At 47.0% G+C, this 13,398-nt stretch overlaps 7 protein-coding genes and 1 non-coding gene across 8 annotated transcripts; 4 read left to right on the forward strand and 4 right to left on the reverse strand.

Moving 5' to 3' along the window:
- Window positions 1–342: 342 nt before the first annotated feature.
- CYBJADRAFT_72948 (uncharacterized protein) lies at window positions 343–718 on the reverse strand. Its single transcript, XM_020217902.1, has one exon. The coding sequence runs from the start codon at window positions 608–610 to the stop codon at window positions 380–382; it is 231 nt and encodes a 76-aa protein (XP_020071416.1). The 5' UTR covers window positions 611–718; the 3' UTR covers window positions 343–379.
- On the forward strand, window positions 488–3,787 carry CYBJADRAFT_167056 (Zn(II)2Cys6 transcription factor). The gene has a single exon (XM_020214743.1). It carries the CDS (start codon window positions 827–829, stop codon window positions 3,743–3,745), a length of 2,919 nt encoding a protein of 972 aa, XP_020071417.1. The 5' UTR covers window positions 488–826; the 3' UTR covers window positions 3,746–3,787.
- A 229-nt stretch (window positions 3,788–4,016) lies between these two features.
- CYBJADRAFT_125476 (2-aminoadipate transaminase) lies at window positions 4,017–5,442 on the forward strand (the record flags this gene model as incomplete). The annotated part of the gene is made up of 2 exons (XM_020212598.1): window positions 4,017–4,125; window positions 4,265–5,442. 2 exons carry the CDS (start codon window positions 4,017–4,019, stop codon window positions 5,440–5,442), a joined length of 1,287 nt encoding a protein of 428 aa, XP_020071418.1.
- A 1,087-nt stretch (window positions 5,443–6,529) lies between these two features.
- Window positions 6,530–7,567, forward strand: CYBJADRAFT_161805 (uncharacterized protein; the record flags this gene model as incomplete). Its single annotated transcript, XM_020213641.1, has 1 exon — window positions 6,530–7,567. The coding sequence occupies one exon, from the start codon at window positions 6,530–6,532 to the stop codon at window positions 7,565–7,567; it is 1,038 nt and encodes a 345-aa protein (XP_020071419.1).
- A 631-nt stretch (window positions 7,568–8,198) lies between these two features.
- On the reverse strand, window positions 8,199–8,270 carry CYBJADRAFT_t73. The gene has a single exon. It is a non-coding gene; the product is annotated as a tRNA-His (tRNA).
- Window positions 8,271–8,380: 110 nt separating this feature from the next.
- On the reverse strand, window positions 8,381–9,313 carry MGE1 (mitochondrial nucleotide exchange factor MGE1; the record flags this gene model as incomplete). The annotated part of the gene is made up of 1 exon (XM_020217345.1): window positions 8,381–9,313. The coding sequence occupies one exon, from the start codon at window positions 9,311–9,313 to the stop codon at window positions 8,618–8,620; it is 696 nt and encodes a 231-aa protein (XP_020071420.1). The 3' UTR covers window positions 8,381–8,617.
- A 317-nt stretch (window positions 9,314–9,630) lies between these two features.
- On the forward strand, window positions 9,631–11,897 carry TAH18 (NAPDH-dependent diflavin reductase). The gene has a single exon (XM_020214744.1). The coding sequence runs from the start codon at window positions 9,853–9,855 to the stop codon at window positions 11,602–11,604; it is 1,752 nt and encodes a 583-aa protein (XP_020071421.1). The 5' UTR covers window positions 9,631–9,852; the 3' UTR covers window positions 11,605–11,897.
- A 122-nt stretch (window positions 11,898–12,019) lies between these two features.
- CYBJADRAFT_172361 (uncharacterized protein) lies at window positions 12,020–13,318 on the reverse strand (the record flags this gene model as incomplete). Its single annotated transcript, XM_020216325.1, has 1 exon — window positions 12,020–13,318. One exon carries the CDS (start codon window positions 13,316–13,318, stop codon window positions 12,020–12,022), a length of 1,299 nt encoding a protein of 432 aa, XP_020071422.1.
- Window positions 13,319–13,398: the final 80 nt, after the last annotated feature.

The following is a 13,398-nucleotide window of genomic DNA, read 5'->3' on the forward strand; positions in this document are numbered from 1 at the left end:
CAATTTTTAACTTCTCCTCAAAGTCAAAAAGGAATCCGTGGATCACCGACCGATTCACGGGACAAATTTGCAGCTGTGTCAGAGCAACAAAATGCGAAGATACACATGCTGGTACATTGCAACTGGCGCAAACTTCAGAGTTATCTGTCCCAGTAGAAGTTGTGGATTCATGCGACAAAACAGGGGTGGACATTAGAACCCCTAAGGTCTTTCGAGCTTGCGAGAAAAGCGTACTAACCTGTATCGTGTGTCTAAGCAATAGTTCCCCGTCGCTAATGGACGGACCTCCCAATTGTAGGTGTTGATCTACCGTGGAAGGACTTGCCAAAAAAAAGCCAATTAACCAAAACAACACCTCAAGCCTCGAGCTATATATAGCTTATCGTGACTCAGCGCTGTGTAATATGATAATGGCTTTCGGTAATTGAGACATAGAGCTTGGAAAACAGTACATGGGGCTTTGCAACTTTAACGTCGTACGAATTCCTGCCCAAAGCCTCGTTTTCTTTTCACACGGGCTCCAGTGCAAAAGCCTAAGTGACTTGCACGGCCAATCCTCACACCAAGCTGTGCTAAGAGAAACGAATATGTAGCGAAATGCCACATGCATTTATGTGTATAAGGTGGTGACTGAAATTTCAATTGCCGATTCCCGAAGGGTCGTACAGAAACGAGGAATGGGGAAAAAGATCAAAAGCCCCACGGAATCCTCATTAAAGATATAAAGCAATAAGACTGGCGCATTTCTCCCAACTTTTCCTCCACTGTACTCCTTCGCATTCCCTCCTATCATCAACAAGTACACAGCTTCTCCAGCCTACATCAAATGCCTCCGACGAAAAGACCCGTGGCAAGACACGCATGTCTGGCTTGCCGTGAAAAGAAAATCAAATGTGACGGCGAACAACCTCCGCAGCCAGGTGAGCTTTTCAGTGAGATCAGAAGACAGAGGTGTACGCACTGTAAGAACTTGGGTATCGAGTGTGTGTTTGTACGCTCACAACGTGGAGGAAGACGTAAGAAAGATGCAAATGGTGTTACTGGTGCGATCAGTGCCAGTGATAGCGGCAGCGTTTCGGAACCATCAGGTACAGCCACCACGACAGCAGGCGGTCTGACTTCTCAACCACCACTACCACTACAACAGCAAGATCAGCAGCAGAATCATTTCATTGCGCCCGACAGAAGAACACTGGATGATGTCGTAAGAATGGATGCCGCAACACCGCCGGTGTTCAGTGGAAGAGAAACAGTTCCTGGCTACTCAACAGCAGGGTCGTCGTGGTTGCAATCACCGTTGACATCATCATCAAGAGCCAGACTATCAACTGGTGATGGCTCTCAGTACACCTTACAAGAGAAGGTACAGCAGCTGCAAAGAGATGCTGCTGACTTGCAGTCACGGATCATGGATAAGGCGGAGTCTCAAGGGTCATCTGTCACTCCATCGGAGAGCAGTTACTTCTCGAGAGATGGGTACAGCCGAGCAAACTCGTGGACTGGTAGTAATGCTCCACTGCCTCCGCCACCACGTCAAGCGGGAAGTGATCGAGGCAATTCGCACTCACATCCGCCTCATCATCACCAGTACCCTCATCCTCATCGTTCCCACCGCCGTCATGATCATGGTCCTCCACATCCACCACCACCACCACCACCACCTCCTCTAGCAGGTGGAGCATCACCACCGCCGCCACCGCCACCACCAATGGGTCTTCATCACCACCATCCGCTGTTCTACCCACCACCTCCTCTACCTCCACCTCCTCTCCACGCGATGCATCCTCCTCCTCCTCCTCCACATGGGTTCCCAGGTTGTCCGCCTGGCGGTCCAGGCTATCCTGGTGGCCCTGGAGGTCCTCACGGCTTCAGAGGTCGTGGAGGACCTCGTGATCCTCGTGGGCACAGTCCAAGACACGAGTATGGTGAAGAGCGCACAACCATTTCCAAGTTTGATATCAGCCTTCCAAAACTGTCACGTACAGTACCTTACATCTCATTTTCCGATGAAGAGTTGGAGCAGTTTGACTTGCCAGATTGGAGAACCACTTGCATCTTGATTGATCTGTATTACAGATACATTCATCCTTCAAGGCCTTTCTTGCCTCCGAAGCATAGATTGGTTTACCAGATCCAGATTCGTCAAGATGCAGCTCTATTGCACGCCATGTTCTCTTCGAGTTGTCGTTTTGCATCTAGTATTGTTGTTCCAAATGCCAACCTTAGAGATCCACAACATTGGTATTTCCTTGCGGAGAAATACTGGGATTTGATGGATCTGGAGAGCTCTTTACAGGCTTTGGTGTTGCTCATGGGTGCGCTGGGACCAGGTGGATACATTCAGCAGTCTATTGAAGGATCTGAAAGAGTATACTCGTTATTGAAAGTTAATAGCGTGCTGAACACGCACAATATCAAGGATTGGAGAGAATTTGCGAATATCATCACCAAGCGAGAGGCTGTCAAACATGAGGATGTTCTGAGAACCATCTGGTCGTCTTGGAAGTTGAACGTCTTTATCAGAATTAACAGAGGGGCACCATTCAACAAACTGTCTCCAAACTTGTTGGAGTTCCCATATTCGATGCCAATGCCACTCAGCGATGCCCAGTACAACTCTAACATGTCGATCTTTGATACAAATGACAACCATGGATTGTTAACCTTGAGATATAAAACATGGCAAGAACTCGAAAGAGAATTGAACAGTGCAGTGATTTCTCCGGATACCAATAATCTTTCTCGTATTACGGATTCCGATTTGAACATTGCCTCTATCAAACTCATTGAAGAGATTATGGATTCCATCTCTAACGGACGTCTTAGCCAGTTGATGGTTTCTGAGTTCAATGAGAAATGCCATGCGCTTGCACAGATTACCATGAAGAATTTGTACCAGGTTTCACATATCAAGAAGAAGATGATTGTTGTGAACATTTCAAACTTATTCGCACTCTTGCTCTTATACCTGGGTAAGATCATCATCAACGTTACCCAATGTGCTCCTCTTTTGCTTATTAGACCTCATGAGACGAATTCCAATAGTAACCCGGACGATGTGTTCAACTCTCTCTACAAGAGTAAGCTGGAGGATATTCAACGCACGTGCCTTTCACTTACAAATGAACAGTTGGAAGCTTTCATCAACACATACAAGGCATCATTGGAAGTTATCAATCTAATTGAGCTTGGGCTGGGTAAAGTTCCAGAGTCCGAGTGTTCAAACACACCTGCACAAGTGATTGGAGGTCCAGTTAACTTGACCCCAGCTGGAGAGATTACTTCGCTGAAGACCAACGACAACTGGTGGGTAAATGCTATTCAGGAGCCTGGTAAATCCATGAGTGCACAGGTACAGTCTTACAACGAGTTTCCAGATATCTGGCTACAGTATCCGATTTTCTCCATAGTTGTTGTTGCCAATGCCCTTACTGTCTTAGCATCTGCAGTGGTGTTGACGAAAGTGCTATCATTTCAGGAGATTGATTCGCAAGGACTGAGCCTTGGTGAGAAAAGAATACAATGGCTCGCTGGTGAAAACAAACACTCCGTCACGATGAAGGTGAGCGAACAGGACTTCAACCTGCTAAAGAAGCGTTTCAACGCATTCCAGATCCATGAGGATATAACACTCTGCTCAAAGTATATACAAGTACATGGCCGTTTCTGGCCCTACGTTGAGAGCATATCATACCAGGCAGAGGCAATCATGAATTACATTGACGATATCATCAACAAGCCTTAATATGCTCACTAATTGGCTAATTCGAATACACATCACCCTTATCGTTAAGCCATCTCGCTGTAGAAAGTAGCGTTTCGCCTGTGGTTGCCCGACAGGGAAAGGTGTGCCCCTACCGCTAGCCACAGTTGTCCCCTCCACATCTCCCGTCACATAATGTCTGCTCTCTCGGGTTTGTTATCTATTTTGGTTATACATATATTTATGTATATAAAGCCCATTGAGCTCTTCAACTGAGCATTATCTCGTCCATTCCGGAGCAGAGTATTGCACAATGGGTATCAATTTCTTCAAAGGACATCCGACGGAGTCTCTGCTGCCGAGCAAGGCCATCACGGAAGCTGTCACCAAGCTGCTGACGGGCCCGAGGGACTTTGACCTTGGTAAGTATATGGTTGTTTCTCTGTGTCTTCTGTGTGTATCTTACATGTGAGATGTGGTGTTAGATGGCACTCGTGAGCATCTGGAGAGCTTATGACGTGGATTTGTGCGTTGAGCAATGATGGACTGACCATTATACAGACCCTGAGGATAGACATCCACTGTCGTATGGGTCGGACCAGGGGTCGCTGTGGGTACGCACTGAGATTGCCAGATTCCATTCGAAGGTGTTCAAAGATGCCGGCACCGAGCCGAGTCATATCAACCTGACTGGTGGTGCATCCTACGGTATCATGAACATTCTGGCTCAAACGACGTTGCCGCACACCGGCTATACCAAACAGGCCTTCATAATCTCCCCGACCTACTTCCTCATCAATGAGACCTTTATCGACGCCGGCTTTGGCGGTAAACTCACCGCTATCGACGAGCTCGAGGGCACCATCGACTTTGCTCTCCTGGAGACCAAGCTCAAGCACTTTTCATCGGGCCCGGGATCAGACGAAGACGACTTGGACCTCATCAACGCGCCAAACGCTGCAACCAAGAAGAAGATCTATAAATTCGTCTTGTACTGCATTCCGAGCTTTTCTAACCCTGGCGGTGAGACCTACGATCTAGCGACTCGTTCCAAGCTGATCGACTTGGCTAGAGAGTACGATATGCTTATAATCACTGACGATGTCTATGACCTTTTGGACTATACACAGCCGCTGGACAAGCTACCTGTTGTGCTACCTCGGTTGACGCACCTGGACCGGATCACGGCCACAAGCGACTACGGTAACACGGTCTCCAACTCAACCTTCTCCAAGTTGATTGCACCTGGGTTGCGAGTCGGCTACCAGGAGAGTATTAATGATAAGCTGGTGTTCCAGCTGTGCCAAGGAGGCGCAAACGTGTCTGGTGGATCGCCATCGCAGCTCAACTCCATGATTGTCGGCACGATCTTGAAAGAGGGCCTAATTGATGGCATAATCAATGGCTTTAGACGCCAATACGCCCAAAGAGCGAAGCATCTACACAGTGCCATTACCAAATACCTCCCACGGGACACAACAGCGTTCGGGTTCGACGGTGGGTACTTTACATGGGTAACACTTCCTCAGGGCTACGATTCTAGACGCATCGTAAAGAAGCTGAAGGAGGAATATGACGTATTACTCGCCGGTGGAGAAAACTTTGAAGTTGTGGGAGACAAGCGGGACTGGGGGTCTCGCAGTGTGAGACTCAGCATCAGCTACCTCTCAGTGGCTGAGATCGACCAAGGCGTGGAAACGTGGGGGAAGGTGATTGACGAGCTCTATCCTCAGAAGTAGTCGCCAGTGGTGGCTATTCCCTCCCACTGTTTAGGGGTTGATCAAGACGCACGTTGGCGAAGAGCAACGGCAAAAGAAACACCTCACACCTGCCCCATGTTGCCTGTACACCATCATATGTGCTTCATACTGGAAGCGATCCCGTTGAGTGATTACTTGCATACCACTGGCCGTGGTTGATTTAACCGGCCAGTTTGTATATTACGTACATGGCCACGTCCCACACACCGTAGCTTATTGACCACTTTTGAGAGTGACCACGCGGCATCGCCGATCGTGGTCGCGATGACTGTCGTTTGATCTTGTTTGATCCTGCTCACCCTAAGAGCTATAGCACATCCATGACGTAGTTCTCAGAAGGTTCTAGATCCAAGGCCTGCAGTGGCATCGCTAAGGTTTTCCTGAAGCCAAATTGGCATAGCCACCAGGACCTGCTTCGTATCTGGATTAGAAACCCAGCAGCATGGGAAGGGTCGGACGACCACTTTGCTGTCGTCGCTTTGGTTACCGTTTAGTGCTACATCGGTGGTGTTGGCCGTTTCTTTTTCTTTTTCTTTTCAATTCCGCTTGGGGATATTAGGGTTCACAGATGCATACACTTCTGCAGGTTCTGCATAAACCGTTGACACTTTAAATCTAGAACTGGACTTCATATACACTTTTCCACCGTGTTGAACGGTTTGACCTCTTGATGTGAGCACAGTTGCATACAGATTACTCGCATGGTGGACACTGGTTGATGGAGGGAGGAAAATTTTTTGTCTGTGTATGTGTGTGTGAGTAGAGGAAAGGGGGTTTGGTGCATCATGGACGATATGCTCAGGTATATAAAGGGTACGTAAGATCCCACATTTCGATCGTGAGTCAACGTATGCTCTTTCACTTCAGCTGTCTGTCGAAAACCAACTGTCCGATCTCTCTGATCTACATTCATTCCTTTCTTTATTCTAAGATCAAAAGCTGAAGCATAAGCTTTCACTGTTGTTTTACCCTGGACCAGAGTCTCATTCATTCCTTTAATCTGATAGGTTGTTCCTTCTAAGCTTTATATCTCACACTCTCTTTCACTATACGTTCTTGATCTAATATGTTGTTCAATCAAAACACTCTTCTCTCATTGGCTTTGGCTATTTCGCAAGTTGCTGCTGAGCCAAAACACTCGCACCCTTCTGTTGAAGGTAAGCAAGTCTCAAGTCTTTTCAAAAGAGCCGGTACCTGTTCTTTGCCATCGACTGGTGGTATCGTTGCAGTTCAGAAAGATGGCCAAAACGCTGGGTGGGCTATGCACAGTGACCAGACCTGTTCTTACGGCTCTTGGTGTCCATATGCTTGTCCACCAGGCCAACTGATGAACCAATGGGATCCATCTGTCACCTCCTACAGCTATCCAGGTTCTCAAAATGGTGGTTTGTACTGTAATGAGAACGGTGAGCTCGAGGCCAAGAGAGACGGCTCCTACTGTGTGGATGGTGCTGGTACCGTTGTTGCTAAGAACTTGGCTGGAAGCAACGTTGCCATCTGTCAAACAGTCTTGCCTGGTAACGAGGAGATGTTGATCCCAACTGATGTTGATGGTAACTCTCAAAAGACCCTGGCTGTCCCAACGCCAGACTACTGGGCTGGTACTGCTGCCCATTACTACATCAATGCCCCAGGTGTTTCTGTTGCTGATGGATGCAAATGGGGTTCTGTTAACAAGGCAGAAGGAAACTGGGCTCCATACGTTGCAGGCGCAAACCAAGATAGTTCTGGTAACACATATGTCAAGATTGGCTGGAACCCTATTTATCTTGAGTCTGCTACACCATTCAGAAACACCAAGCCAACCTTTGGTATTAGAATCACATGTCCAGACGGTGGCTGTAACGGTGCTCCATGCGAGATCGACCCATCTCAAGGTGCTGTCAACGATATTACCACGGGATCATCCACTAGTGGTGCTGGTGGTGCTAACTTCTGTGTTGTGACTGCATCCAAGGGTGTTACTGCTAACATTGAAGTATTCGAGGTTGGCTCTTCAAAGTCCAAGAGAGATGAAGGTGAACATCAACACCACCACCACGAGCATAAGCCATTGCAAACCACCTTGGATATCGTTTACACCACTGAAACTGTGAGTAACTAAGCTACTACAATCATGAACTTCCCATTACACCACAGACCATTCACTTGATATAATGTGACCAATTCTATTCTTTTGGATCACTGTGTTACTACAAAACCTTTGTCATGAAACTATTTCCCTCCTCTACTCCACTTTTTGACCCTTTCCTCATCGTATGGTATACAAATGTCAGATGAGCAATGATTTCGTTGCGTACATCAACAATTAACGTACCGACTCTGAATTCGGAGTTGGTGATGCCTCTTTTTTGATTTGCTATGAGTCTATATGTCTATTTTATATCGTTTAGGTTAATTGAATTGTATCTTACACCTTTATGAACAATTACAACGTAAACTACAACACTGAGCCCACAACGTCATGCTGAAGTTGAAGAGGAACGTACCACCTCTGGTGGAATTGTGCTGATCAAAGCAGCTTCTCATGCAAATGGCCGTTATGCGTTTAATCAAAAACTTCTAAAGGCGGTTTAAAGTTTAAAACTTTTCACTGGTTGGCGCAACATACGTCGGAAATAACTCTGAATGTGATGTTAATGCGTGTATGTCTGTGCTGTAATCATGCATATCGACGCATATTCATGTAGGTCACGCGTGGAAGACAAGACGTGTCCGTGGCGAAAAAAAATAAATGCCGTTACCTGGAATCGAACCTGGGTCTGGTCGGCCACAACGACCTGTACTAACCACTATACTATAACGGCTTACTATGTTTTTCCAAATTGTGCTGTTTGACGAGTGGAGTCGATGCCAATCGTACAGTGGACAATGAGCTTAGACCTTTCAAATATGGTATACTCATTACAAAAGTGTGGTTGGAATAGGATACAGATAACTTGTTCATTCGTCATATGGAATCAACAACTATATACAGGAAACACTGCGGATTTGGGACTTTAGAATGCGCATTTCCCCTTATACGTCAAGAGACAAGCGACATGTCTAGAACCCCTCTCCCACAGAACGATATCCTTCTCCATAAACTTCATTAGAAACAAAACAAATGCAGCATTCAATTCGTAAGAATCCTCCTTGAGATGGTTTTGGTCACTCAATCTTCACCCTTGACGACACCAACTTTAGCTGGACGCAAGACACGGCCATTCAAGTAGTAACCTTGTTGTTGGACAAAGAACACAGTGCCTGGTTCTTTATCAGGTTGAGGGACCTCAAACGTTGCTTCGTGGACATTTGGATCAAACTTCTCGCCAATTGCCTCGATTGGCTCCAATCCGTGTCTCTTCAAGGCGTTCAAAAACATGTTCTGGGTGATTTGAACACCCTCCACGAGATCGTCAAGCTCTTTGAGCTTCTTGGTAGTGTCGGAGGTCTCCTCCTTGGTCAACGTCTTGAGAGCAATCTCGAACGTATCAGCAGTCTCGAGCAAATCCTTAGCAAAGGACTTGAGCGCAAGCTCCTTGGACTTCTTGATCTCTCTCTTTGTAGACTCCTGCAAGTTTCTGAAATCGGCAATTGCTCTGAGATAATGGTCCTTGAACTGAGCCCTTTCCTTTTGTGCAGCTTCCAATTGCTCCTTGCACAAGGTGAGCTCGTCCTTTGGCTCGCTGTTCTCTTCCTTAGCGGCCTCTTCCTTGGCCTCTTCTGCCTTTGGCGCCTCTTTCTTCGCCTCCTCAGAGTAGAATCTGATGGATCTCTGCGCCAGTGGGGACACGGCCAACGCTCTTGGAGAGATGACAGCAGGTCTTGTGGCCCTCAGTGTCTGTGATCTGAATACGTTTCTCAGCATTTTTGCCCTAGTTGCTGTTGTCTTTTGTTGCTGGAGACTCCTCTAAACAAAACCGGTGAAGGGTGAAATGTCCTTCTCTTCGCCCTCCGTTTTGGACATTCGAGTGACCGAGTGAAAAAAAATGTCCACTCGACGACGTTTGTCCCGCGAACTCGTTTGGTATTCTCCCGCCGCGAACTCGTCTGATGTTTTCTTCCGCGAACTCGTCTGATGGCTCCTCTCGGAAAATTTTCCTGCAAATTCCACCGGATCTTTGCCTACTGCCCGTAGCGGGCTTTTTTCCTCCTCTGTTTCTTCACATCTTTTGACGGTTTCCCAACCAATGCCAGTGTGTTGATTACAAATAGCATCGCCATTTCGAATCCCCCGCTGTTTCCTTAGTGCGAAGAGAGAGACCTACGGACGGACTCGAAGTAGCAGATTCTGATTTGTGCTGTGTTGTGTTGTGTTGCCCGTGTTACCGCTCTGTGATTGTACTGGACAAACTGCTGAGGCTCATCAGACGTATATTCCTCGGTTGAAAGCAGCTTGGAGCCATGATGGATCGAACCGTTGCTGTGCTATATGGTTCAGAGACCGGCAACGCACATGACTATGCCGAGACGTTGAGCTCGTCGTTGGAGAGGCTCCATTTCAAGGTGACGTGCTCGTCGCTTGACGATTTCGATCTAAAGAGCCTTATCTCTACACGAGTGCTGGTTGTGATTTGCTCCACGACGGGCCAGGGCGAGTTCCCGAAGAACGCTCGTAGATTCTGGAAGTTCATGCTGAAGAAGAAGCTGCCGCACGACCTGCTGAACCACATCATCTTCACGTCGTTTGGCCTGGGAGACTCCTCGTACCCGAAGTTCAACTGGGCCATAAAGAAGCTCCACAATAGACTGCTACAGTTGGGAGCCGTGGAGTTCTCGAAGCGAGCAGAAGGTGACGAGCAGAGCTCACAGGGCATAGACGGCTACTACATCGAGTTCCAGAAGCTGCTCGTGGAGAACCTCATGAAGGAATTCCCATTACCACAGGGACTGGAGCCGATTCCTGATGATACACTGCTGGCTCCAAAGAACAGGCTAATGGTGGACATGCGTAAGCCAAAGAGACAGACGGATGATAAGGTGAAGCAGGTGGCAATGACGAGACAAGACGCAGAGCTGGTGCCGGTCAAGGTGTCCTGTAACACGAGAATCACCTCACTAGAGCACTTCCAAGATGTCCGTCATTTCAGCATCCATTCCACGGAACCCTTGACGTACGAGCCCGGTGACACCGTCTCATTATACCCTACAAACGACCCACAAGAGGTACAGACATTGATAGAGATTCAGGACTGGCATGAGATTGCGGACAGGCGAGTCGACATTGAAGGTGAAGCTCCAAAGATTGACGGAGGCTACGTCAAGAACATGACGTTAAGGTCGTTACTGACCCACCATTTGGACTTGAAAGCCATTCCAAGAAGATCCTTCTTCGGGCTGCTACAACACTTTGCCAGTGATGAAAGAGAACGGGAAAAGTTACAAGAGTTTAGCTCTTATAAGGATCCAGAGGAGCTGTATAACTACGCAAACCGACCACGCAGGTCGATATTGGAGGTCATCCAGGAGTTCTTCAGCGTGAAGATACCGGTGGAGTACATCTTCGACCTGTTCCCTGTGATTAAGCCACGGTTGTTTTCGATTTCATCTGAGCCTTCTGAGCATAACATCGACCTGACCGTGGCAATTGTACAGTACAAGACGATGATTAGACGTGTGAGAAGAGGCTTGTGTACGACATGGCTCAAGACTCTGAATGTTGGCGACGATATCGTTGTGAAGATCAACAGAAACTCGTTGAAGTTCCCACCGCTGGATAAGCCAATCATTATGATTTCACCAGGTACTGGTATTGCACCGATGAGATCTTTGATCCGTCAACGTGTATCGCAAGGATGCGACAAATCACAGCTGATACTGTTTACAGGCAACAGATACCACGATAAAGATTTCCTGTATGGAGATGAACTGACAAAGCTGGCACAGGATGGTAAATTGGAGCTGTGGACCTCATTTTCAAGAGAAGCCGGTGGTTACGTCCAGGACACCCTGTACCTACAGGCAGATGCCATAGCAGAGCTCTTGACACACCGTGATGCTGCCATCTACATATGTGGATCGTCAGGTAAGATGCCTAACCAAGTGAGAGTGACCTTTGAGACAATATTACAGGAGACGAGAGGCTTATCAAAGGAGGACTCTCAAAAGTATTTGCAAGAATTGGAGATGAACGGAAGGTATATTCAAGAGACATGGTGACTGTTTTTAGTATCACAAGCAGCTCTGATGTCCTGACAAACACCTCGTTCATGAATAACAGCATATTAAGTATTTATAGAGTGTTCATATTACAACATTACAGTGCATTACACCATTCTGAAACATGGACCAAGTCTCTCTTCATGTTAGACGAAACAACGCTTCAACCTGAATGCATACACTAGACGTCACAAGTGAATATCGCGAGTATATCATTGGTGTGGACCATTAACACCACTTGCCATAGTCCCTGAAGCCTCTTCCGTGCTCTTCTAGACTCCTCTTAAAACTCACTCATGTCTATTGGTATTTGTAGTCCTTTAGTTCTCAATCATCACTACGGTATCAGAACTAGCAATCGTTTACAATAAAGTACGGGACCATAAATAAATAGCTTCTCAGGCAATTCGAAAGATCAGTTGCACACACGTGATCTCTGCTCCTTGTACAGAGCTAACAATGGTTCCCATAGGTCAGAAGAGCAGTCATATTCAGTCTTTGACTTCTTTCTGAACCCGGCGTTCTTCTCGTCCTCCTTCTCATCTCTCTTATGAGCTGAGGTCTCATCACCACTTCCAGCATCACCACTTCCAGCATCACACACACGTTCCCTACCATCCAAACCATACACATCAAACTTGCCCTCTGTGTACAGCTGACGGTCAAATGCTGATGTTCCATAGTGGATGACCTTGGCTTTGTTGTAAATGAGACCAACAATGTCTTCTGCTTCATCCATGTCGTAATAGAGTGGTTCACCGGTGACGGACTTGAGACCCATAAGTGAATACGGAAGATCGTTAGGGTCGGCAGCGTAGAAGGAGTACTTCTTTGAATTCTTCTCCTTCTTTGAAGAAGTTTCGTACTTCTCAAACTCGGAAGCAAGCGTACCATAGACGTTATGAGGCAAGATCATTAGTTCCGGTCTCTCGTCCAGACGTTCTTCCAGGTTGAATCTGCTTGTGAAGTGACGAGAACGGCCAATCTGTAACCTGATAGAGTAACGGAAAGAGAATATCGTATCTCTCAGCAAACGAGCAAGGTCTTTCCCGGTGTATCCCACTTCCAATAGATCCTTTTCGACACGTGAGAACACCTCTGTGCCTGGCTGAATCACCATGACGTTAGTGGATAAGAATAGCTCCTCCATAACCCAGTTCTTTGGTAAACTGTTGTACAAATTAGAGTAGAAGTTCTTCTCGTTGACTCTCTCATCGAGGGTCTGTGAGGAAGAAAACCCGTGGAAGTTCAACTTCGCAGTGTCCTCGTTCAAGAAGGGTTCGATATCGTTCTTGAATATCTTGTTAAGCTTGAGGGCTCTCCGTTTTGGAGACTCTTTAATGTAACCGGTCTTCTTCAGGTCAAAATGCTTGAGTACCTTGCTGAGCGGTTCTTCGCTTGTCCAGTACGCACTAGGAACTGCCAAATTAGTAGGAGGAATGAAGAACAGCTCATCGAGGTTTCCCTTTGTTAAGATAGAGACTGGATCAACGTAGATCAGTCTCTTATACTCTGTTCTGTTGAAAGCCAACAACTCAGGGTAATGAATCCAGGTCTCGTTCAATTGAGCGAAGTGCAGAGGCTCAACCTTGACGTTGTACTTCTTTTGGAATTCTGTGATGATGTTCGCAGGAGCTCCCGATAACAGCTTCTCGTCAATGAACATCAACAGGTCTGCCTTCGTACCACTGCTGCTCAACTCTGCCAGCTTCATCATTCCAACACACAGGTCCGTTTCATTGACCACTGAGATATAATAGCCCAGTTTGGACCAATCAACGCTCCCGAGGTCAG

This window comes from Cyberlindnera jadinii, assembly GCF_001661405.1.
Source record: "Cyberlindnera jadinii NRRL Y-1542 unplaced genomic scaffold CYBJAscaffold_4, whole genome shotgun sequence".
In the NCBI taxonomy this organism is placed as follows: Eukaryota; Fungi; Ascomycota; class Saccharomycetes; order Phaffomycetales; family Wickerhamomycetaceae; genus Williopsis; species Williopsis jadinii.